The sequence below is a fragment of the Leptodactylus fuscus genome, chromosome 2 (genome assembly GCF_031893055.1).
Source record: "Leptodactylus fuscus isolate aLepFus1 chromosome 2, aLepFus1.hap2, whole genome shotgun sequence".
NCBI classification, from domain to species: domain Eukaryota; kingdom Metazoa; phylum Chordata; class Amphibia; order Anura; family Leptodactylidae; genus Leptodactylus; species Leptodactylus fuscus.
In genome coordinates, this window is record NC_134266.1 from 268,307,428 (window position 1) to 268,332,638 (window position 25,211).

General features: G+C 46.4%; 2 protein-coding genes across 3 annotated transcripts in view; both read right to left on the reverse strand.

Moving 5' to 3' along the window:
* ANKRD42 (ankyrin repeat domain 42) overlaps positions 1 to 826 on the reverse strand; it is a 31,166-nt gene extending 30,340 nt beyond the window's left edge. Inside the window, exon 1 of the mRNA XM_075262994.1 lies at positions 747 to 826. Within this exon, the coding sequence (XP_075119095.1) occupies positions 747 to 768 (22 nt within the window). The 5' untranslated portion in view covers positions 769 to 826. The remainder of the gene's footprint in view (positions 1 to 746) is intronic.
* Positions 827 to 3,437: 2,611 nt separating this feature from the next.
* On the reverse strand, positions 3,438 to 24,720 carry PCF11 (PCF11 cleavage and polyadenylation factor subunit). 2 transcript variants are annotated; one of them, XM_075266186.1, is made up of 16 exons: positions 24,373 to 24,720; positions 18,497 to 18,622; positions 15,523 to 15,708; positions 15,152 to 15,373; positions 13,291 to 14,369; positions 13,029 to 13,212; positions 11,688 to 12,081; positions 9,509 to 11,079; positions 7,277 to 7,379; positions 6,486 to 6,602; positions 5,811 to 5,919; positions 5,298 to 5,481; positions 5,042 to 5,197; positions 4,859 to 4,951; positions 4,563 to 4,598; positions 3,438 to 4,300 (listed from the first exon to the last, which is right to left on the reverse strand). In XM_075266186.1, the coding sequence occupies exons 1-16, from the start codon at positions 24,538 to 24,540 to the stop codon at positions 4,085 to 4,087; spliced, it is 4,944 nt and encodes a 1,647-aa protein (XP_075122287.1). In that variant the 5' UTR covers positions 24,541 to 24,720; the 3' UTR covers positions 3,438 to 4,084. The 2 variants fall into 2 exon arrangements, with proteins under 2 accessions (XP_075122287.1, XP_075122288.1); XM_075266187.1 differs by lacking the exon at positions 18,497 to 18,622.
* Positions 24,721 to 25,211: the final 491 nt, after the last annotated feature.

Sequence of the window (25,211 nt, forward strand, 5' to 3'; positions counted from 1 at the left end):
ATCTATCTATCTATCTATCTATCTATCTGTCTTACCTATCCTTGGTAGAGGTCACCAATATGTGATCGGCAGGGTCTGACACCCAGGACCCCCTCAGATCACCAGGATAAGGAGTCTGTAGCGTTCAGATAAGGCTGTGATCTCTTCATTGAATCCCAAGCACAGCGCCGTATTGTATGATGGCTGTGCTTGGTATCGCAGCTCAGTTCCATTCTCTTGAATGGGGCTGAGCTGCTGTTGTACCATGTGACAGATGAATGTAATGTCAGACTGACTGATGACCTGTAGGGGGTGCAGTCTCTCCCAAGCCCTTGACCCTGGGGGGCCCACTGACAGATTTTGCTCTGGGGCCCAGGAGCTTTAGGCTACGCCTTTGGACGTCCTATCCTGAGACTGGGTCGTATATATATAAATCCCAGACAACACCTTTAACCCCCTCTGTGAAGTGCCGCCTCCAGCATGAGGGCCCGCCTCCGTTGCACTTGGGGTTAGTGGAGCCAGCAGGGATCAAAATCTGTGCAGACTCCATGTAGAATCTATGTGGAATACTGCAGCGGATCTGCTCAGTGTGAATATACACATAGGGCATATAGACTTTATAGAAGAGAGGCAAAAATGACCTGGTCAATGAGGGGTTAACCTCACATGAAGTGATGGGGAGTGTAATGGCCACGACCTGCTGGGACTTGTGGTTCTACAAGGTTTAATATACACACACACACACATTTGCCTTAGGTCTCTCTCACCCTCTGGCGATGCCGTCGGCATGTTTCGGATTCTAGAAACGATTTTGGTCGATTTTTCAGCTTCCAGACGCGATTTTGTCGGCCACTTCCGGGACGCGACGGAGTTCCCAAGGAAACTGTGAGCGGCCTTACGTCACTTCCGTTCTACCTGTACGGGGTGAGGGAAGGGAGAGACGCCATTTTATAAACTGGCAGAGCCTCCGCGCAGTTTGTGGCTGCCAGTCTGTGCCGGCCTCTGCTGACTCCGGGACTGCTGGGACTTGTAGTGTATAGATTACCCTGATATACTCTCATTGGGACACATTTCTTCCATAAAGGGCCATACACGGGCGGACATGTTACAGAATAATCCCACTCTGGGACTATAGGGGGCGCTGTTTTTGTGATAGGTCATACATTTTTGTGTTATCTCTGCTTTCTCTTTATCACATTATACCAGAGCCTTACAGACGGAGGTTTCCCTTATGGATATGACCAAACAATGGCGAGCGTCCATGAACGTATGGCAACCTGACCGATCCCCAAAGCGGTCTGGCGCCATTCACATGGCCCGCTTGGTGAGTTACCAGAATTGATGTCTTTGTTTCTCCCGCCACCCCCTAAAATGATATAAAAAGTGATGTGTGCGCCCTAGAACGGCAGCCATGGAAGTCCAGCTCGTCCTGCAAAAACAAAGCCCCGTCCATAGGAATAGTACAAATGCTTTTAGGATGAGGCGACACAAAACCTATGTCTTGAGGTGTTCTCTGCATCCCAAGATGGTCATTGGTGGGGGCGTGAAGAATCTGCGGTGTTGATGTCATGGGGATCTGGTACAGGAGCAACTCAGTCCCATCCAAGTGAAAGGAGCTGAGCAATACCAAGCACAGCCACTATGAGCTCTGAGGCCTCTTCAGCCAGGTGATGTGGGGGGGTCCTGGGTGTCAGACCCCCTCCAATCACATACTGATGGCCTAGCACAAAGTATCTGGCTAAGTCTGAAATGGCATCTTATCGTGTGGGGTAATGTGGGAGCGGGGACAGAGGAGGGTTTGTTTTAGGGATTCTAACTCCGGAAGGGTTGACATTAGGACATGTGATCGGCCTGTCTGAAAAGATGCGTCTTTAGTTTGCGCTTGAAGCTGTAGAAATTGGGAATTAATCTGATTGTCCGGGGTAGAGCATTCCAGAGAAGTGGTGCAGCTCGGGAGAAGTCTTGTATACGAGCGGGGGAGGTTCTGATAATAGAGGAGGTAAGTGTTAGGTCATTGAGTGAGCGGAGAGCACGGGTTGGGCGGTAGACAGAGATGAGGGAGGGAATGTAGGGAGGTGCGGCATTATGGAGAGCCTTGTGGGGGAGGGGGATAACTTTATATTTTATTCTATAATGAATAGGCAGCCAATGTAGTGACTGGCACAGACCGGAGGCCTCATCCTCATGTTATCACCCTCTTACACAACTCCCCATGTACGGTTATGGTCTCCAGTGTCCTCAACTTTTCTTCCCGGTATTGCCCCTCTTACCAAGCACTTCCCTGTACACCACCAGAGGAGCAGATACAGCAGATGATCTTCACGTCATCTTCCCTCCATCTCTTCGCTTCTCCCAAAGTACAACTTCCATTGACCAACCTCCCCTCCCCCCTTCACATCACCATCCCACTTAGTCCAGCTTTTCGCTGCCATCTCTCTGCCTGTACGAGGGGTTGCCTCCTCCACTTAGAAGACAATAGGACTCCATGATGTCATGTAACCCTGGTGTTAAGTCACGGAAACATCAACGTCACCAACACGCATTTTTGTATACAGGACTGACGCCAGACAGCACCCCCCTACCACCACCACTCCAATTTTTAAAGTGCCCCCCCCCCCCTTCATACAATATTCACGTTTTAGTTCATACGCTGTGGCTTCTTCGCAGATGTAGTGCCTCAGCACCTGCTCCTGGTAAATGGGCCTAAGCAGTAGGGAGTCTGCATCAAAATCCACCTGCAAAAACCTCAGTGTGAACATACCCTTAAAAAGGGTTTTGCAGGACGAAACTTCAAAATTAAAAAATTCCACCTCCACCAAGATGGCCGACCTGTGCCTTAGAAGACAAGAGCTAGTATAATGTGTTGTGAGACAGACTGCTGTGTGTACAGGACTCCGCCGTCTGCACTGTATGATAAAGTCTACAAGGGATTGATAAGATCTCTCAGGATTTATCGCAGAGTGACACCATACACTGGGAGCCCTCCGCCCCTGGATAAGGCACAGGGCAGACCACTCCTGAGGCAGGTCAGCAAAATTTAAGGGTCGGATTTCCAGATCAGTTGTTTGAAGGGGACAGGCGCCCATGTGATCTCACATTTACTGATCACTAGAGATGAGCGGTAGATGAGTAGTAGCCAAAATAGTAATGTGTGTAAATGGTTGAATAGTCAACGCGTTTAACCCCTTTGTATTCAGCCGCTTACACGCATTCCTATGGTGGCGTGGTACTCAATCGAATACTACTCACTCATCTCTACCAATCACATGTCCTGCTCACAGCTCAGTCCCATTCAAGTTCACACATCGCTGAGGACACAGACTCTCCGCCTTCCAAGAACGCACACTCACCCAGGCCTGTTGTCGCCCCCGCACACACTCAGCCCGCCATATTCCAAATAAATCCAGTGAGACGATTCATTTCATTCTAATTATTTTTATTAGTAACGAAGTGTTAACATTGAATCTGTACTGAAAGCATTCAGATAAGTGACCACCAAAAATAAAAGGGGGGTGGGGGGGCTTCTTGCTCAGTATCTACATGCGTCCTGCTGTCTTCTACGTAAAGGATAGGCGCCATCTTTTCCTGCTTACCGTCCTGTGCCCGGAGGGGGAAGGTCATAAATAAAAGCAACACTAAACCAAAGACACAAAACCTAAGCGTCCTATAGACCTCGCGTAAGGGGGGAGAAGTTGCCATTTGATAAACACCCACAAAAAAAGAAAAAAGTCAAAAAAATTACATTTCCAAGCTAAAGTAAAGCATTTTTATTACTCTGTAGGTTTAACCCTTGATGGTGTGCATAAACATTACACTCCATGTATAGCAAAAATAAGTTTTTATTTAGAATTTACAGTCAGGATGAAAATCATACAATACCTCTGTTTTTTCCTGTAAGATTTTTTTTACAATCTGCGCACATTTACAGAATCCTTACTACACATGAAACTGTGCAGGCGGCATAAGGAAAAACAAAACAAAAAATCGTCAAATACAAAAATGTATTCAGTAACAAAATAGTTAACCAGGGCCCCGCCCCGGTAAGAAGTTCTTAGCTTTCGTAGATGGCAGAATTTGTCATTTATATTTTTGTGTATGCGCGGATTTACACCGGAGCGTCGGGTTCTGGTTTGATCTCCGTTAATAGAGGTATGGTTTCGGCGCAGTGACTGGCTGCCTCGGCGTCGGGCTCCTCCTTGACTCTGACCGCGGTGTCGGAAGTGTCTGCCACTTCCTCTTTGACCAGTCTTAACATGGCGTTCAGAGGGTTCTCTAGGAGAGTTTTACTAGGGGACGGCGAGCAGTCTAAAAAGGAGGACGTCTGAAAGAAGAAGAAGAAGGGGGGACACGAGTAAGTACGTGGGTGAGGAAACAGGGACTGGCAAAGACAGAAAAACAAAGTCATCAGGTCATAGGGGCGTGGGGTTTTTTTTCTTCCCAGGGGGCGCTGTTCAGACAAAGCTACCCAGTTACCTTTATGGTGTTTTCCTGTGGAAGGCAAAGTTACTGTGAGAGAGTAAATGTTACTCGCAAGACTGAATACAGTTTTTAGGAGCATAGAGACGTCACCATGGAGTACTTACATTCTTATAGTCTTCGTAACACGACGGATGGAAAATCTGAGGAAGGGACACAAAGAAACACATTAGTATATGGGAACGAGTGCAAGAAAACTACCCATCAAGAAAAATGAACCGAACAAGCCCTTTAAGAGATATTTGCAGCCCGATGCTGGCCACCTATATGCTGATGGAAACCCCTTTACTGTCTGTCATTGTATCCCCCACCTACCCGGTATTAGTATATCAAACCCAGAAATAGGAATAGATCTGGATTTATTCGGCCATTACTATCTGCACACAGAACGGCTATCTCTTACCTTTTCATTGACTCGCATGGCGTTCTTTAGATGCCACTCCTCCTCCTCCTCATCCCAATACTGTTCAAACTGCTCCTTGCAAATGTCACAAATCTGTAAAAGGAGAAAATAATAAAGTTATAATATTATCCTTTGTCATGTGACCGCCTGACTGGATTTACAAAGAGCGATCCGGTGCCGTACCTCATCTGCCCCCGCGGGCCCGGCCGGCACGCTCTGAAACTCCTTCTCCTTTGCCGCCTCCTGAGTTTTTAAGATAACCTCCTCATGGACCTTCTCAAAGAACTGACTTTTAGCCCTTTCCTCCAAGTCAGCTATTTCCTCAAATTCTATCCAGTCCTAAGAAAGAAAAAAAAAAATCCAGGTTAATAGATTTTCTAAACAGACATAAGATCACCTTAGAGAATGGGACTATTTTATACATGAAGCCAGCCCTTACCTTGAGGCTGTAGTACCAGCGGCGGTGGGTTATCTTCCGGCTGACGTCCTTCTCCGTTCGGTTTTGTCGGTAATGCCAGTCTAAGTGATCGGCATAGACATCGGTCTGGGACTTGGTGAATCTCATCCCACAGGAGTAGCACTGGATGCCGGTGTACAGACGGGTTATTACACTCTCGTAGCGCCTGAAGGAAGACAGTGAATTATTACCAACTATACACAACTTAGAGGGGAAGTCTCATGTTCCTATAACAGAACGGGGATGGAGTTTGGTCCGGTTTCTCATCTCTAGGCCATAGTAAAGGGATCACATTATGGCCACTTGTCTAACATTACATAGTCCAGGCATGGAGGGGAAATGCACGAGGCTTCATTCTACTCTGTGGTGCTGCTACAGGAAGACAGAACACCCACGCTCCCCAATAATCAGGTCTAATTTGTGGGGAACCCTAATAGGGGGTCACTTTTTAGTGACTTCTAACCAGTAGGGATTATCTGAAGAACTTTTACTCACTGTTTCAGATCTTCTAAAGCAAAGCCAGTGAGGTCAGGAATATCGGGATCCTCCGAGGGGTCGTCTTCCTCCTCCTCGTGTGTGGATTGGGTCGAGGTTTCGGTTGCTTCTACAAAACCAGGAGAATAGAAGATTTATCAGCATATACGTGACAGGAGACTGTAAGCAGCGCAAGCCCTAGACATCTAGCACAATGTAACCCCCTCCCAAACCACTACATGAGAAAGTACAGTATTACCCATCCATATAGACTAGCAAAGCAGAAGCTGGTCATGGGGATTATATAATACTGAATTAGTGACCCCACCCCCTCACATACAGACAGACAATCTGGTACCTTGGAAAGGTCAGCCCTAAAATCGACTTAGTATTTACTAAAGAGGTTTTCTTGGACGTGTGTGTGTGTGTATGTATGTATGTATGTATGTATGTATGTATGTATGTATGTATGTACACACGACCCATCCTCTTCCCTAGTTCATTAGTCACATGGTACAGCAACAGCTCAGTCCCATTCAAGTGTATGTGGCTGAGCATCAACCCCTACAAGACTGTGCTTGGTATACAACCTCTACAACCAGGGTCCCGGGGGTTGGACCCTCCACCAATATAGAAGTCCAGGAAAACCCCTTTATACCACTACTGAGGAGAAGGAAATGGTCAGTGACTACTTACGAGAGGAAGCACTTTCAGTCTGAGATAGTTTAAGGATTCCTGTGGAAAGCAGCTTGGAGAACAGTTCATTGACATCCAGTTGTCCCAAGTGGTTTTCTGGATTGGGAAATGCAGAGCCTGAAAAATAACCAATCCATAATAAGTTAAGGACGCAGAGACATAAGACAATCCTGCACGTGCCGAATATCGTCACTATACTATAGCGGGAACTTGGATAGGCCGCGTGTACTTGTATAAAGGAGGTGGAGGGTTAGGATCTGTTTACATTGGAACCTCCATCACAGATTCCGTCATTTCTTGGCAGGAGAGCTCGCATCGCCTGCAGCAGCAGTTATAGTGTCAGAGCAATGGGCACCTTGTCAAAACCTGTGATCTGTTGGAGCCAACACAGCACTGTGACCACAACAGCGTGAACGGATAATTACCCGGGGAGGGCTGAAGAAAATCCTCTCTTATAATGTGATAGCGTATTATTAGGAGATACCATTGTATGATATGTGGCGGAGCAACCTTTGAAATAATGATCCTGAGATTGAAGGGGGTGTTGGTGCTTTAGTAGTCCACAGCTGTGAACTGCAGAGGGCCCAGACACCTGTACAAAGCAGTCTTGCAGATGCCCATGATGCAGGTACCCGGGACGCCACCGTGCAAAGGAAACCCAACACTGCATCCTTCTATCCGAGGATCCATGGCAGTCCCAGAGATAACGTGACGCCATCAGTTTATAAGATGCCCACTGACCTCTCTAAAAGATCCCATCCCTGCCGCACAGTAATGTAAACCAGATTTACCTGGCTGGTTGGGTGCAAATCCTCCAGCGTTCGGCATCTGAGCTGATGTTAGAGGTTCTTGGGTAAAAGGTGCGGGCTGGGCCATACCGTCCAAATGCGGAAACTAGAACAAGATTGAACAAGAAGGGTTAATAACATTGCACTTTCGACGTAACATATCATTTACTAGTCTAATTGTTTGCCTGCTGGAAGCCGTCTAGTGAGTTACATGCGATTTACCTCCCATGTGCCACCACTGTAACCTGTAATTATACCGCACATCCGGCCGCTCTCTGCAACAGCGACTATGTAGTAATGTGAAGCCGTGCTATAGAAGTACTCTGGGCACAACGAGGGAGCGTCTGACAAACGCACCGACATCCCCCAGTACATGTCCTACAATAGCAGCACATCTAGGAATGAAAGCACTGCAAGTTACCTCAACTAGTGAACACTTGGGGGAGAATTTACTACCCCAGAAAACTGGCATAGATGGAGCACAGCCCTTTCTGCACCCCAATCACTTTATAAGTGGGCAGAGTTTTGGTGGGGGATCAAAGGCAGATTGGAGCACCTTGGCCTGTCAAACTGACTAGGAAATACTGGGATGAAGTAAATTTACCCCTCACCATTCCCATAAGAGGCAAAGCCCCTCAGATAAAGTAGTGGAGGTGATCAGAGGGTAGGAATAACGCTTAATGCAGACAGAGCACAGCTCCATATTGCTATGGTTTGTACTTAAAGGGATCCTATCATTGGATACCCTTTTTTCTGACTAACACGTAGGAATAGCCTTAAGAAGGGCTATTCTTCTCCTACCTTTAGATGTCTTCTTTACGCCGCTGTTCGGTAGAAATCCCGGTTTTCTTTGATATGCAAGTGAGTTCTCTCGCAGCACTGAAGGCGTCCCCAATGCTGCGAGAGAACTCTCTAGAGCCGCCTCCATCTTCTGTGTCTTCTGTCCTGGGTTTTAATCTTCTAGGCCTCGGGTAGAGCCGACTGTGCAAGCCCGGTCCACAAATAAAAAGGCCGATTACACAGCAAGCTAGTGTAAGCGGCCATTTTGTTGTAGCACGGGCACACGCAGTCGGCTCTGCCCGAGGCCTAGAAAATTGAAACCCAGGACTGAAGACGACACAGGGAGAGGGCGTTCCAGAAGAAGATGGAGGCGGCGCTGGAGAGTTCTCTCGCAGCATTGGTGCTGTTTGAACGTTGGGGCCCGCCCCCAGTGCTGTGAGAGAACTAACTTGCATACTGAAAAAAAAAAAACGAGATTTCTACCGAATGGCGGCGTAAAGACGACATCTAAAGGTAGGAGAAGGATAGCCTTTAAGGCTATTCCTTCGAGTTAGTCAGAAAAAAAGGGTATCTAATGATAGGATCCCTTTAATACAGACAGCGCACGGCTCCATCTTGCTACGGTTTCTACTTAACATATGCAAACCCGCAACACAAAGCAGAAGCTCAACTTTACACAGGGTGGGCTTTTTGATATAGTCTTAAATTCCCCTTAGGCTACAACTAACTTATTACATTTGGTTATAGCTGCAGTGTAATCCAGACATACAAGGCTACACAACACAACAATTTTTGGCTGACCGACTACCCACAACTAGATGGTGAATGTATTCTCCATGCATGAACTATTGGGTTGCAAACAGATCTTCATAAAAATAGGAATACCGTATTTTTCGGACTATAAGACGCACTTTTTTAATAAAATAGTTTAAAAAAAAAAAAAAAAGCTTTAAAAATATATAATAAAAATATGAAATAAATAAAAGTTATAAATCACCTAATGTCCCTAGAATATATATATAAAAGTAGAAAATCATATATAATAAACCACCGGGTTTTTTTTTTTCAATAAAAGGTGATCTAAGCAATAGATATTCCCCAAAATGGTATAACTAAAAAGTACTTCTGGACCCGCAAAAAAAAACAAAAAAAAAAAAAAAAAAACACACTCTATGCATCCCCGTACAGCTGCAGGGTCACCTGTCAATGTGGCCTTGCAGCTGTTGCAAAACTACAACTCCCATATATTAAATATTTTACCAGTTTTTGCTTCAAATTTTTTTTTCCCTATTTTCCTCCTCTAAAACCTTGCGTCTTATAGTCCAATTGAATTTTAGAGTTGGAACCATGCCCTTTAACATCCCAAATCTTAAATACATGACCATAAAACCAAGCGCAGCCCCCACATCTAGTGATACCCTGTATTATGTAGGGAAACATGTCATGTACACTCACCTGGGCATTCGACTGTAGATTTCCAACAGGCATATTAAAGTGACCAAATCCAGGTCCTTGCGGATTTTTATCGTCAAAGTAAGGTCCAGCGGGTCTTGGAAGTTGGTTAGGAAATCCCTGCACAGCAGGGGCGGATGGGCCGGAGAATCCTGGACCCTGGGGCATATCAAACCTTTGTTCAGGCCTTTGAAACTGCCCAGGAAACGCATTTTGATGCTCGAATGGAACATTCTGTCCAAAGGGTGGTACATTTTGTCCAATGGGTTGAGGATTTAGGTTGTCAAAGCGAGGACCGGGGTGTACCACGGGCACATCAAATCGGGGCTGCTGATTTGGACCGTCAAACCGTTGAGGCATCATTCCATCAAAGCGTGGCTGCATTTGCATCGGTCCATCAAATCTTGGTGGAGTCTGGTGTCCAGGAGGACCATCAAATCTTTGACCTGGCTGCCCAGGGATATCATATCTTGCCATGTGAGGTGGCTGGTTCTCAAATCGATGTACTTGAGGGTTATCAAATCTTGGTACGTTCTGCCCCATTGGTCCATCAAATCGCATTAAAGGTTGGGGACCAGGTCCATGATCGAACCTTGCACCTGGAGGGCCGTCAAATCTGGGACCTTGCTGCCCATCAAATCTAGGACCAGGAGGCCCATCGAACCTTTGACTAGGTGGCCCATCAAATCTAGGGCCCAGAGTGTTGTCAAACCTTGGACCGTGTGGCCCATCAAAGTGCACCGCACCCATAGGTTGCCCGCTGACTGTGTCAAATCGCATTGGTTGCTCAAACCTCATAGGATTGCATTGTGGACCATCGAACCTCTGCTGCAGCAAAGGTCTGGGAGGCCCATCGAATCTCTGAGGTCCTAATCCACCATCAAATCTCTGGGGCCCTTCAAACCGTTGCGGACCATCGAACCTTTGATGGCCGTCGAAATTCTGTGGTCCAGATCCGTTATCAAATCTTTGTGGGCCTAAACCGCCTTCAAATCTTGACCCGCCCACTTGCTGCACGCCTTCAAATCGCAATGGTCCTCCTGGTTGACCAGGGCCACCCTCATACCTTTGAGCTCCCAAATGTCTGCCCTGGGGTCCTTCAAATCTCTGAGGACCTAAAGGCTGACCTTGTAGAACTTCCATCCTTTGGCTGTTGATCGGTGGATTATTAATTGTATTTTGTCCTTCAAATCGCTGCATGGGTTGGTTTGCAGGTTGCCCCGGTAATTTCTCATATCTTGGGGCATCTACCATTTCATTCTCAAAAAGCGGGTCTGTCCTCTGCCCTGACGTACTGTCAAATATTCCACAGGGTTTCGCAGGAGAATCCGACCTTGGATTTAACACATTGATGGGATCTTCAAATGCTTTACCAACTGGGACATCTCTGCTGACAGGTAACAGTGCAGGGGTCTCAAGCAGAGGTCTTCTCTCTTCGTGTAAGCCAACATGTTGTAGGTTGTCTTTTCCGATTAGTGTTTTGTCGTCTGTAAAAGTCTGCTCGGATTCGTTGTATCTGGACCTATTGAGTGGGAATGGTTCATTGTAGGACGACCTCTGGTCTTCTCTTAAGCCTTAAGGGAACAAAAAGATTCAATATGAGGACAAAGGAAATATATAATATATAATATATATATATATATATATATATATATATATATATATATATATATATATAAAAATAAAATATTTGATAGAGATCACACACTTTCAATGGCTGCTGGCTGAACACACTGGCTTCAGCTCATTTCCCAGTGCCTACATACACAGACCTGGGGACTAGAGAGGAGCGAGTACTATCGAATAGGACGCTCCCATAGCAATAAATGGACGGGGCCGGCGTCCTGCCGCTTAACCCCCTGTGCACCGGACACTCCCATTAATTCCTATGGGAGCGTGCTATTCGAAACTATCGTTTCGAATAGTACTCGCTCATCTCTATTGGGGACCAAATACCAGGACGGAGGATAGGCCAGTATCTTATTTCACTCCCCACCTCCTTCTTTAATATGCCTAACCCTTCTTTCCACCCCAGATTAATGCATTTTATTTATATAGAGACAACATATACCAAAGCACTTTGCAAATCGTAGGGTTCAAGTATCCCACAAAGACACCTCAAATACATAAGAGTTAGGCCAAGCCCACCAAGACTGACAGTGAGTTCAGAGACGAAGCCTACCTTTAGAAAGCTCTCTGTCATCGTGTCTCCTGAGGCCGTCATGCACTAGGTCATCTTGGAGAGGCCTCGCTCCAGGCGACATACGGCTTTGAATTAATTCTTCCAGCTCGCTTTCTCGCCCATCGAAATCCATATCCTCTATATCCATAAAGCCTTGTTCCATGAAGTGCGGAACCTGCGTTCTCCTCAGCTTTGCTTTATGCTGGTAATAATTTAACTCTGCGTTAGAAAGCAGCGGCTTCTTCCTCCCACTGCCTTTGGCGTCCTCTGTGGGACTGTCCCATCCGCCGGACCGCCGCTTCTCTTCTTGATATTGGAAAAGTTGTCGGATTTGATGAGCCACAACCAGGAACTCGTCCTGAGTGATTTCCCCCATGGCCAGTCGATCATTTGCCTGTTAGAATGAAACGTGAAGAACTTAAGATGCAGAATATCATGGTGACAAATTGCACCTGACTTACTACAATGTCTCAGCAAGTTATGCTAGGTTCACGCCTGCTATTCTCTCTGCATTTCTTTTGAGCCCTTCTATGAAACCCGGCACCAATATCCTCTTCTCCATGAATACAGAGCCCACTGTCACTAGCAGATATAATCGCAGTGAATCATTGGCCTGTGAACGTTTAATATACACCAAGGTAATGTCGTATGCTGCCCCAAGAGTCAATCTACACACACACACACTGAATCAGAACATTGCGACAATCCTCAAGATCAGAAAGATACTGGCACAGATTATCAATGACAAGATAAAAGTAAATCCCAAATGTAAAAGCTGCACCAAACCTGGAGACATCTGGGCCGACTTTACCATACAGAAATATGTTACACTAACATCAAGCAGATGGAGTCACAAGACTAACACAATGTGATCTGGAAAAATGTGCCAGGGGCTACAACCAAAAACAGAGGGCATGGGACATCACAATGTGTATACAATCCCAAACAAGATGGAAGTCTAGAGGTGAAAATCGAAATATCTGTGGACTGAGCTGCATAGATCTTTGAAGGAAAACCAGAATTTGTTATCCAGGTCTAACTAACCCTAACTATGTGAAGCGATCACAGGTAGAGTCTCCTTCGCCACTGACCAGGTACCGCTCTGTACTTTTAAAGGGAAAGTCACCAGAAGCCAGCCCCGCAATTGGTTAGGGTTGACATGTTGGGCTCTGGTGACAATCCCTTTAATAGAAACTGTCCCCATTAATACTACTCACATTCACATGAAGCCGCCGCAGACACTGAGGTCATGTCAGAAAGCTACAAGAGCCATCAGTAGATTTACGTTAAGGTCACACACACCGCTCTTACCCAGTCTTGCAACACTGAACCTGTGTTTACCTTCTTCAGTAACTCTCCTTTGCTTGCGCTGGTCAATTCCTTAGGAATCTTTAGATTGGCATCCGCACTTAGCCACGCCTGTTGCTTTGGGGTCCGCGGTGAGAGGATGCCCTTGTTGGGCCAGCTGTCCCGATGTCTGGCATGTGGGGTCCTGTTCCCCTGATGGTGATCTCCACTTTGTGATCTGCAATGAGGATCCGGATTAGACACAGGCCAATACTTTGCAGCTACCCCCCCCCCCATTAGTCTGTACATTACTTACGCTTTATTGTCTTCCCAGCCCTGTCTCCATCTTTTGCCAGATTTCGATTCCTGCCAGTTCTCCACATTTTCTTTGGGCTCGGAGTTGGACCTTGTAGAGGTCTGCGTGGCCGGGTCCTGCTGTCTCTCTTCAGAGGTTTTCTTTGGCCTCCTATTGTCCCGAGGATCTATTTTGGGGATCCTTTTACTCCTCTCTTCGCGTGTACTTGATGGAAACTCTTCTGTATGAGACCCTTTCCCAACAGGCTGCCGCACCTTGCCGATTTTTAGTAGTGAGGGAATTGGGGATAGGCTCCTTTGCCGTCTCTTTGCCGGTGATCTCCTATCTCTCCTTTTGGGTGACAGCACTGGAGATCGAGTCTTTGGGGAGCGGGAGCGAGATCGCTTTCGGGCAGGGGTTCTGCCGGGTTTTGTAGCTGGTTTTTCAGAGTCGTTCACACCGGCGTCACTTTTCTGCATCCCATTAGCCATCTTGTTCCTGTTTGCAGACGGACGATGCTCTGAAGATTTGTGATCCTCTTTTTTGTCTACGTTTCGCCTTTTTTCCTTTACTTCGTCAGGCTTGTCGTCTGCTTTATCACGCAGGTGCTTGCGAAGCCTCGGATCTCGCTTACTGGTGTCGGCGTCTCTTGTATCGGAAGGCGTAGACTTTGCATCCTTTGTGTGAGGTAATTTGGCTTTCATGGGAGAAGGGGACTTGGATTTACCTTTATGGTCTGAATGTGAAGGTTCCTTTTTAGGGATCTTATCACTCGATTTGTTCTTTTCTTGTCTCGTCGAGGAGCTTACCTTCTCAATGGCGACAGGTTTTGCGGGTTTAGGCTCAGACGAATGTTGGTTTGCTTTGACTTCTTTTTTAGATCCTTGATCCTTAGTATGTGTTGAATGCTGACTGCTTCTGTTCAGTCGAGGATCTCTGGTTGGCACTGCAGACTTATCGCCTGGCGGTGGAGGGAGCGATACTCTTTCCTTTTCATTATGAGTAGGGGTAGGCAGCAATGGAGCCTTTGGAGGCAGGAGAGGAACCTCAGGCAATACCTGGGGCTTTGTAGGTACTGGAGCAGAACTTGAACTGCTTGCCTGAAATTAAGAAAAAGGATGATCAACATCTGCATATGACCATTGTATCAGCAGACTACAGGATGCCATATAAATATACACCTGGCCAGTACACGCATAGAGAAGTATATAACCATGCATAGCTTACAGGGAGTCCGACGCCGCTCTACAAGGCGCTGTCAGTTTGATACGGATTTTTCCCTGCTGACAGATTCTCTTTCAGACCCCACAGGACAACTCACAGCTATAAAGCGTTGCAGGAAAAAACAGTGGTGGCATCGCGGTTCTTCCTGCAGCACTTGAAACAAAATTTGTGTAGTTTTCCCTCCACAGACTTTGTTTCAATTATATCTATGGGGAAACCGCCAGAGTTTCCAAAAATATAATTAACGTGCCGCAAATTGCCAGAACTGCACCAGTTTTGGAAATCATGGTGTATCCGTGCCACCTATGCAAAAGACAGACCCTTGGGACCCCTCACCATTTCTTCTACCAACCTCCAGCTGCTAAGTGGTCAGGCATGTGCATATACAAGTAATAGGAGCGGAGCAGCGCCCTGTCGACTGCCTAGTAGTGGTTCCGGTGAACTGCAGCGCTGCTCCTACAAACAGGTTTAGGACCCTGGCAGGGTATTGCAGCCCCTTGAATGGGACAGAGCTGATATCACATGGTCTGGATCCACAAGGGTAGATAAGTCCTTTAATACTATGAGAGCAGAGAAGGAGCAGCAGTAGCGAGACAGGCCCAAAACTGTTTAATAGAACGCCGATAAACGGCAATGTCCGTGTTAACCCCTCACTCACCAGTTGTGCCTTTGTCTGTTCCAATTCCAGTTCTAGCTTTTTTTGCTGCAGTTCTAACAACTGTTTCTGCTTCAACAACAGCTGCTGCCGTATGACCTGCTCCTGGGATAGCACAGGCTTTGGTACCTCAGAACTAACAGGAGGGGCGCGAGCTGTGGATTTTGATGCAGTTTTTGATGTGGATTTTGGTGGGGGGGATGCACTTGTAGGAGCTTCATCTGACTGTGGAAGGGGAAAGGAAAAAAAAAAAAAAAGTTTTAAAACCTATAATTTTGCAAGTAAAAGCACAGAATTAAACTGCAGACATCCGCCTCTCTTGTTCCCTCCCGACCCCCAACACCTCACTACATTAATGCAAGTTCAATACTTACTTTGTTAAGGAATTTAGGGTTCACATGGATACTGGGCGAGTTCACATTTGGAGGTAAAGGTTTGACGGGCCACGCCGGGTCGTGTTGATTGACCCGCAAGTCAAGGGTGTACAGTTTTTTGGATGGAAAAAGGTCATCCCATGTGGACCGCAATTTAAACAGACTTTTCCTAGTGTTCTCGTCCACCTACAAACAAGAGAAATAGGCTGTGTATTGACAGTGCACTGTATATACAAAAAGGCAGATTTACTATATACTTTTCCTGACGGCTATGAAATGCAGACACTACATATATACTTACTGGGAAGTCAGCGCAACTAGAAAACCCATTTGAAGATATAATGGACACAACAAGCAATAGCCAAATGATTCGCTCCATAATATAATGTTATTAACTGATCTTTACGTCACTTGAGACTAGGTTAGGAAATTGCATTTTTTCCAATGGACATAACCGTATTTACATTTGTAGATAATTCAAAGATATACAATTACTTTTTTTTTTTTTTTTTTCGGCAGAGTTTTATATATTTTGTCTAACCATCGTCGCTGTTGACAATGGCTACAACTATGAATGTAGGAGGAACTTTCTATAGCCTGGGACTTGTTAGAAACCCAGACATGACTTCTGTAATGTGGACAAGTTATCAGGAGGACACTATGTGTATGAGAAGATAATCCGGACACAATAAGGACATCATGGCTGGTTATCAGGAGGACACTATGTGTATGAGAAGATAATCCGGACACAATAAGGACATCATGGCTGGTTATCAGGAGGACACTATGTGTATGAGAAGATAACCCGACCACAATAAGGACATCATGGCTGGTTATCAGGAGGGCACTACATGTATGAGAAGATAACCCGACCACAATAAGGACATCATGGCTGGTTATCAGGAGGACAATACATGTAGGAGAAGAGAACCGACCATAATAAGGACATCATGGCTGGTTATCAGGAGGACACTGTGTGTATGAGAAGATAACCCGACCACAATAAGGACATCATGGCTGGTTATCAGGAGGACAATACATGTAGGAGAAGAGAACCGACCATAATAAGGACATCATGGCTGGTTATCAGGAGGACACTACATGTATGAGAAGATAACCCGACCACAATAAGGACATCATGGCTGGGTTTCTGACAAGTCTCAGACCATAGAAAGTCTCTATGTTCATGGTCATATCCATTGGCAATTGCCCAAGACAAAGATGGTTAGAGAAATGGGTTCTCATGGGAATATAGGCATTTACTAAAAGAGCAGAGAGGTCCTACTGAAAGTCTATACAAAATTAAATAGCCCTTTGATCCCTGTTGTCCATAGGCTATTCCTCATATTGTAGTTTAGCATCACTCACCTGAATACTGCAATGCCAGATACAGCCCATAAACAAGAGACTGTTTCAGACACTTTTCTAATCTCAAAACACCTTTAATACTGTACCAAATACATGTGAATAAAGCGTGTACCACACATTATTTCTACAGGGTAGGAGTGTGTCTGATGGACATCTGTCTGCTGTTAACCCTACTGATAACAAAACCGCAGCTCAGAAAACCTCCTTTTATAAGGACCGACAGTCATGCTATTGCTGCGTAAGTCTGAGAATACTGAGCTGAGCTTCAGCAGACATATACCATTATCAGTGGGGATAGAGGCAGTCAGTCCTCCAACAAACATCCTCTAACTACAAAATAGGAAAGAAGTATAACTGGAGCTAATACAGCTATTAAGGCACTTACCAGGATTTTATTATCTACATCAATATCAGATGTCAGGAGTCCAACACCCGGCACCCCCCACAGATCAGCTCTTTGAAGAGTCCGGATTGTTCCATTACAGATAATTATTAGAGATGAGCGAACACTATTCGAAACAGACGTTTCGAATAGTGTTCGCTTATCTCTAATAATTATCCCCTTCGCTGTGGATGGGGAATAAGTGTCAGATCCCTCGGAGCCCCAGCAGTAGGGCCTTCACCGATCTGACACTTATTCCCTCTCCACAACATAGGGGATAAGTGTCTAATGAAACAATCCCTTTAAGCAAGTGCCTCCTTGTCACATGGTCTCTGCAGGTCAGTCCCATGTAAGGGAATAAGACTTGGCTGCTACCAGACAGTGACTATACCTGCCTCTTTCTAAAAGATGGGTGCCAGGTATCAAACTCTTTGGTCTGTACTGATAATCTATCAAAGATAACTAAGCATTCCAAGCACTTGGGCAAAGTAAACAAGAGCAGACATACACCCCCCCCCCCCATCCTCAGGATTTGATGCCATAGCTGAAGCTGGGAGGTGTCTGTACACATTGTATACACACACACACACACACTGGAGTCCAACCATGGCTAGGCAGTATACAGCAAGAGAATACTGAGCCCCGTGATGGCCGCAGGGGTACCGTGTACACAGACACCTCCCAGCCACATCCATGTTATCTAATCCAGAGGGGTAGGACCAGAAATAATGGCTGGAAGAACAGTATGAATGGCTTGTTATTTGTAGGTCTATTTTGGTAATACGAAATTACCTGCTCTCTCTTAGTACAGGGTAACCTACTGACTGGTGGCGGCCCGATCACTGATCTCAATAACTGAGGTGCTTTGCAACAGGTCGGACAAGACTCACCACTCCATTTACTTCAATGGAAGTGCCAGAGATAGAAAAGCTGCCATATCCAACGGTCCCATAAAATTAATGGAGGACCGGCTGCTGCCCAACTTGCAAAGCACCTCAGTTTATGTGGTTTGGGGGTCACCACTAGCCAGCAAGCTGCTCCTTATAACCGTTACCAAATACCCTTTAAGCATAAGCATTAACAACCCCTTTAAGTAATAATATGACATCAGGCAATGATCATCCACCCAGAAGTGACATAACTAGCAGTCCTGATAAAACATTCAGCCCGCCTACAACAAGAATACAGTTTTAGTGAACGTAAGAAAGAATAATGAATCTATACCTTTTCGAACACATTAACAAAGGTGGAAACTATGTTTTTAGCAAACGCTGCGAGATAGTCTCTTCCAACATTTTTAACAATGGAATCCATAAGATACATTACGGGAAGCTTCTCAGTACTAGGCGCCTAGATAAAAGAAAACTGGTAAGTTTAGTAAGACACAAAACATCACCCCACGTCAGATCCCATCTGTATACAAACCAAGGTTTAGATTTACTTTACGTCCCATACATTACTAGAGCTGGAGATTTTGCTATTGGTTTAATGTAAAGGATACCAGTAAGGTTAGTGTTCCCATCACTTCATGGCAGCCATTGCTAAGACATCCTTTTTTATGTTTATTATTATTATCTTAGGGTTCAACCATCAAGCAGCTTTCTGGGAATCCACGGCCGGATGGCATCGCTCTCCATGCTTGCTGGTATTAAGCACACGTGAGTCCATCTGCCAAATGCTGAAGATACACTTAGTGATAGCAAAGTAATGCCGTGTCCTCCAGAGCACAGTCCAGATGTTTAACTCATCCAATGTGACTTGTGAAATGCATCACCTGGGTAAATAGGCTGCGAGCAATCCGAAATGTGTCACCTGTTACATTCAGTCACATTAGTCACCAGTACGTGCTTAGCTGGTTCCTCCAGTTGTCCCGCTCTCACCAGAGGAACAAACAGTCCAGTCCACACTGGGGTTTATATGTGTCCATAGTAGTGTAATGTGTGTTGTGACAAGCCACTGTTCAGAGAGGAAAGCAAGCTTTTCGGGCGTTACCTTTTAGAAAAAAAAAACATGGCTACATTCTGCAAAAACCGCATAGTACCTGTCCACACATTCTGTCGCACAATACTGTATACACAAGCTATAGACAGGCGAGGAGATAGTTCTTGCAAAATAGCAACCATGGTTTTTTCTTTTATTTCTGGACAACCCCTATAGAAGGCTTCTCCGCGTCCAGCTGCTATTTCCCACACCACTGCAAGGACAATAAACCACCCGAACGCCCCCACATAAGTCAGTCTAGAGAATGTGACACTAATGTCAGAGGCTCGTGTCTCGCCATTGCCCGGTCTCTCATGGACAAGTTAAAAGGGTGGTCCAAGACCCCATGTGTATATGATAGCTCATCGGTATCTGACAGCCGGGTTGCGGCTCTGTTCACCCTCACCGTGCACCCTGTGATCGACTTTCTTTGTGGTGTCCTGATGAAGGACCCCCTGCGATCAGATACTGCTAACCTATCCCATCGACAGGGCATCCGCATCCAATACACAAGGCCTTGGACAACCCTTTTAAGGCCATTTATTAGACAAGCCCACAGGTTCTGACCATGAATCTTATGACCCTGGTTGATGCCGTCGTTCTGGGTCATCAGACCTTCAGTCAGTCCATGTTACACTTGTCTAAAGTGGACCTAGGAGTGGAAACTAATCACATAAATGAGAGTTAATAGCTATAAAAGTTTATCTTTAACCCGGCCTATCACACACAAAAAAAATAAATAAATAAAAATCTCAGTGTAATCTATGAAGAAAAATGTCATGGCTGACCCTGAATGTGATGTAACGGCAGAAGCTTATCCAACGTCCAGAAACCTAACCCCCTCTGGTATGCAGTACACTACAGCAGCGGGCGAGGCTGGAGCCAAACCTCAGTGACTATTGCATAAGGCAAAGTTAGGTACAGAATCCACGTGGTCACAGCAGGTCTCTCACGTTACCCCCATGTACAGATAAGGAGAATTAATAGCCCCCTCCTGTCATTAAGCCCCTGCCCCAGACCCCGTGGACATTACACCTCCCGCAGATATCTTATGAATGGAACACAAACCGTACAATAAATAACAATGGTAAATAAAAAGACAAATACACATTTTATACATTTTATTTACAGATTGCAGTATACCAGTCACACACATATTAAAGCCATTTATTTAGAATATAGGTGAACTAATACTCGACATGTGGTTAAAGCATGTGGGGTGGGGGGAGGGGTCTCGAGCGCTACGAGTACAAGCTACAGCGTGACACGAGGCACGCCACCAGCCAAAGGCTGACTCACTGACTACACCATGAACATACACAGTATCATAGTACACAGAACCTTACCACAACTGTGGACTAGATAGGGCCAAGGTAATGGAGGAGCTATAGACCATAGGATGTAATTCCCCAGAATACTATAGGATCTGGGTAGAAAGAACCTATAGGGAATAGTGCGACGTCACCCGAGCAGCGGCAGGAATAACATATCGAAGAGGAATAATGGCAAAGAAATATAGAATAATGTGACCTAATTCACACCACAGATCTGTCACCTGATGCAACCCCAGTCTACAGGCCATGCCAAGCAACACTGGCTGTATAAAGCCCCCACACATACAGGTGAAGGTGGGCTGAAAAGTTCGGCCCATACATTGGATGGATTTCCTGAGCAGAACTCCTTGATGCCAGCTGTCTATACAGTATTGTCCTGTACGATATACAGTACGGTATAGTGGAGACACAGGCATCAGATCACTACAATACAAGCGGTCCCGCTCTCGTCCATACATCGGTTTGGGCCAACGTATGGACGAGGTTCTCCAGCCAAGACTCTGACCTGCACATGGTCTTTAAGCTTTGTTTTAACAGGTTTCCCAGTTGAAGGGGTGATCACTAGAGATGAGCGAACACTTTTCGGATCAGCCAATCCGAACAGCACGCACCCATAGAAATGAATGGAAACACCTGTGACGCCGGCAAAGTCAGCGTCACAGGTGCTTCCATTCATTTCTATGGGTGCGTGCTGTTTGGATTGGCTGATCCGAACAGTGTTCGCTCATCTCTAGTGATCACGTTTCTGCTACAGACAGCCCACTCTTAGGATACATCACCCCCACAGACCAGCTGATATGGCGCACAGGCCATGCAGCACTGTCACATACACTCCAACCTAATATTCACAGCCTATCCTAAGTGTGGCCCATCAATAGCAGGAACCGGATAATCCCTTTAATCATTGTATAATGAAAAATTCAGCAACTTCTGCTCAATCTCTGCTTGCTGTCAGTGAGTGAAACCAACAATTCCATTGTGAAGCCAAAAACAAAAAACTGCACAGCTCACACATTCAGGAGATGTTCAGGACATGAGCAGACATTACGCTGCCATCATAACTGATGGAGGAATTGTTTAAAGGGATCCTATCATTAAAAAGCAATATTTTTGGGACTACAACGTAGGAATAGCTTTAAGTGAGGATATTCGTCTCCCACCTTTAGATGTCTTCTCTACGCTGCCATTCAGTAGAGGTCCTGGTTTTTGTTGGTATGCAAATGAGCTCTCGCAGCATTGGGGACGCCCCCAGTGCTGCGAGAACACTCTCCAGTGCTGCCTCCATCTTCTTCGGGGACGGTCTCTCCTTGTGTCTTCTTCCATCTTGGGTTTCAATCTTCTAGGCTCCGGGCAGAGCAGACTGCGCATGCCCGCGGCCAAAAGAAAACGTCCGCTTACTGAGTAAGCGACCATTTTTCTTGTGGGGACAGGCATGCGCAGTCTGCTCTGCCCGAGGCCTAGAAGATTGAAATCTAGGACGGAAGAAGACACAAGGAGAGACCGTCCCCGAAGAAGACGGAGGCGGTGCTGGAGAGTTCTCTCGCAGCATTGAGGACGCCCCCAGTGTTGCCAGAGCACTCATTTGCATACCAAAGAAAACCCGGATTTCAAACAAACAGCAGCACGGAGAAGACATGTAAAGGTGGGAGACGAATAGAGCTTCTTAAGGTTATTCCTACGTACTATTAAGAGAAATAAAAAACCAAAACAAAAAAACAAAACACATTTTAATGGTAGAATCCCTTTAAGTATTCACACCCTCCTCCAAACACTGCACACACAAAAAAATACCCATGCAGATCACACACCTTTGCCCACCACTCACAGAAAAACACAGAGCCATCTCCGATACCCAATCACAACTATACAATACTTGGCTTTGTTACACTGTATCAGCCTGAGCCTTGTTAACACTGGATACAATTGTAACAAACTGATGTAAACAATTCCATTCAAAGACAGCAAGCAGATCCTGAAAATAGGAAGGAGTTAGACAAAAATAAAACAGTAAACGTCAAGTATAAAGAACTTTTCATTACACATTGAGCAGGGTTATAGCACAGCATTCAGAAGAGTTCCCAAAAGTAGGAGGAAAGAAAAGGGAAAGAAAGCTGAAAACGTGTATCAGAGTTCTCCTGAGCCTGTGGATGGCATTACTATAGGTGCACCCCCCCCTTAAAGGGATCCTATCATTCAGACAACATTATTTCTAATTACCACGTCGGAATAGCCTTAAATTCTCCTACCTTTCATGGTCTTCTCAGTGCTATTGTTTGCCTACAATCCCAGTTGTTGTCGGTATGTAAATTAGCTCTCTCGCAGCACTGGGGGCGTCCCCAATGCTGCGACAAAACTGTCTCCAGCAGCGTCATCTTCAGCCTCTTCTTCCGGCGGTGCCTTGTAACTTCAAAGGCCTACAGCCTTGGGCAGAGCAGACTGCGCATGCCCATAGGGCACGAGAAAATGGCCGCTTGCATAGTATTGTAAGCGGCCATTTTCTTGGGCCTGTCGGCATGCACAGTCTGCTCTGCCCGAGGCCTAGAAGTAAGAAGACACCACCGGAAGAAGAGAATGAAGAGGCCGCTCCTGACGAAGATAGATGCGCTGGAGAGAGTTCTCTTGCAGCATTGGGGACGCCCCCAGTGCTGTCTGAACGCTGGGGTCCGCTCCCAGTGCTGCGAGAGAGCTAATTTACATACCGACAAGAATCGGGATTGTAGGCGAACGACGGCACGGAGAAGACAATGAAAGGTAGGAGAAGAATAGCCTTTCTTAAGGCTATTCCGACGTGGTACTTAGAAAAAAAATGTCATATGAATGATAGGATCCCTTTAAGGGGGGGGGGGGGGGGGGGAGGGGTTCCTCAGGGTCACCACGCAACTCCATTCACTTACATTAGTTAAGGTGTCACAGGCCAGACAGCCTATAACCTAAAATGTGACATCGCTTTTGGTTTGTCCAGACCCCCAGGGTTCTAATTTCAGATTTCCTGACCTTGGGTCATGTAACAGGATCTTACACCTGTATCCTTCTACCTCCTTGGAGAGAAGGTGGATGGACACAGGTGCTGGGGTCCAGTCATGTGACCCAGGGCCAGAAACTAAAACAGAGGCCGGAGTCAGTGTTTAAGCAGTTAATAAACAACCCTTTAAAAGTAAAATTTGTAATAGGGGGGCACTAACTAAAAATCTATCTTCAGGGTATACAATCAATGTCCTATTGGCAGGGGTACGGCTATTGTGACACCTCTCGACCCCCTGGAAGGAAGCGGTGGCGACACTAGGAAAGCGACATCTCTACACAAGTCACTGAGAAAGCAGGACCAACCCATAAGTGCCGTCCTGTCTAGTGATCAACATTGGCCACCCCCCTCCTATAGGACACTGATGGTACAATCCAGCAACACCTCAATCATACATAACGATCAGGGAAAACCACACCTGTACTGTAAAGGGTTAACAAGCTACCCTGGGGGCTATCACGTGGCCTCGAGCGGGGGCTGATCAGGTGACCTACTTAAAGGCGCCATTTTGGAAGATCCCCGTGCCCTTGTGACCTAACACGATAAAAGATAGAGGGGGGGTTCCTGACTGTCAGAGGGGGCTGGGGGCCGTAGTTAAGAGGTAAAATGGCGGACACACCTCAGAGGAAGGGGCCGGGCGCCATATTGGCTCGTGAACTACGGTCTGTCAGGGGGGAAGCTGGGGCTGAGGTAAAGCGGGGGGAGAGAGGAAGGGGACAGGGAGGGGGACACAGAAGAGAAGAAAATGCTTTAGTCATAAAAACCTTGGCGATTTGCGCTTCGATAAGAGTGACGATGTCCCGGGCGAACTGCACGTTCTCCTCGGCGAGGATGGTCAGCATGTTGATGTGAGGCTTGCTGTTGAATGTCAGGTCCTCCAGGGAGGACTGGTAATCCCGGCAGGCGTCCTCTCGAGCGTCGTCGGCCGCCATTGTCGGACAAGCGAGGCGGAGGAGTCCCTGACTGAGGGGCTTTAGGCGGAGACGTGTGGTAATAGGAGAACGGGCCACCAACACAGCATCATGCGCCAGCGGCCTGACAGGACGAGCGGGACCCTTCTGCTCTCCGTAACTGACGACGTCTTCTGTGTAAAATGGCGGCGGTCACCGCCAGAAAAAACTACCTCAGGACGGCGCGTCACAGGGAAGGATTCAAAGCCTGCCGTGACGTCATCGCCCAACAACGGCTCCTCATTGGTCGGAGGGGGAAAATTGCGCAAGGAATGGGCGGGGAGGAAACAGTTCTCGGACCCCGCCCACTTTTCCCAGAGTTTCGATTGGTTGCTAGGGAGGCTTATTTTGCATGGTAACCGGTGAAGGGGGACGGAGACTGCGCAGTAGAGCGGCGACTAATAAACCATATAAACTTATCAAGTGTGTGAGGAGACTTATAGCTATATACAGGGGGGGGCGGGGAGGGGGTCACGTGGGGCCGAATGGGGCAACTTTATTCAAAGGTTAGAGCATATCATACTGTATAGGGAAAAGAGTACAAAGCAGACCACCAGCCCCCTACTAAATAAATACAGGTGCTCTAAACTAGTACAGACCCCCCCCCCCAAGTGACTACAAGAAAATACAGACCCCCCAAATTAGTACAAACC

Coding starts and splice junctions, on each gene's coding strand:
- PCF11 (XM_075266186.1), bottom strand. CDS start 24,540: ATGGCGGCCGACGACGCTCGAGAGGACGCCTGCCGGGATTACCAGTCC. Junction 14,370..15,151: donor AACAGACAAAGGCACAACTG/GTGAGTGAGGGG, acceptor TCTTAATTTCAG/GCAAGCAGTTCAAGTTCTGC. Junction 12,082..13,028: donor AAGGAGAGTTACTGAAGAAG/GTAAACACAGGT, acceptor TCATTCTAACAG/GCAAATGATCGACTGGCCAT.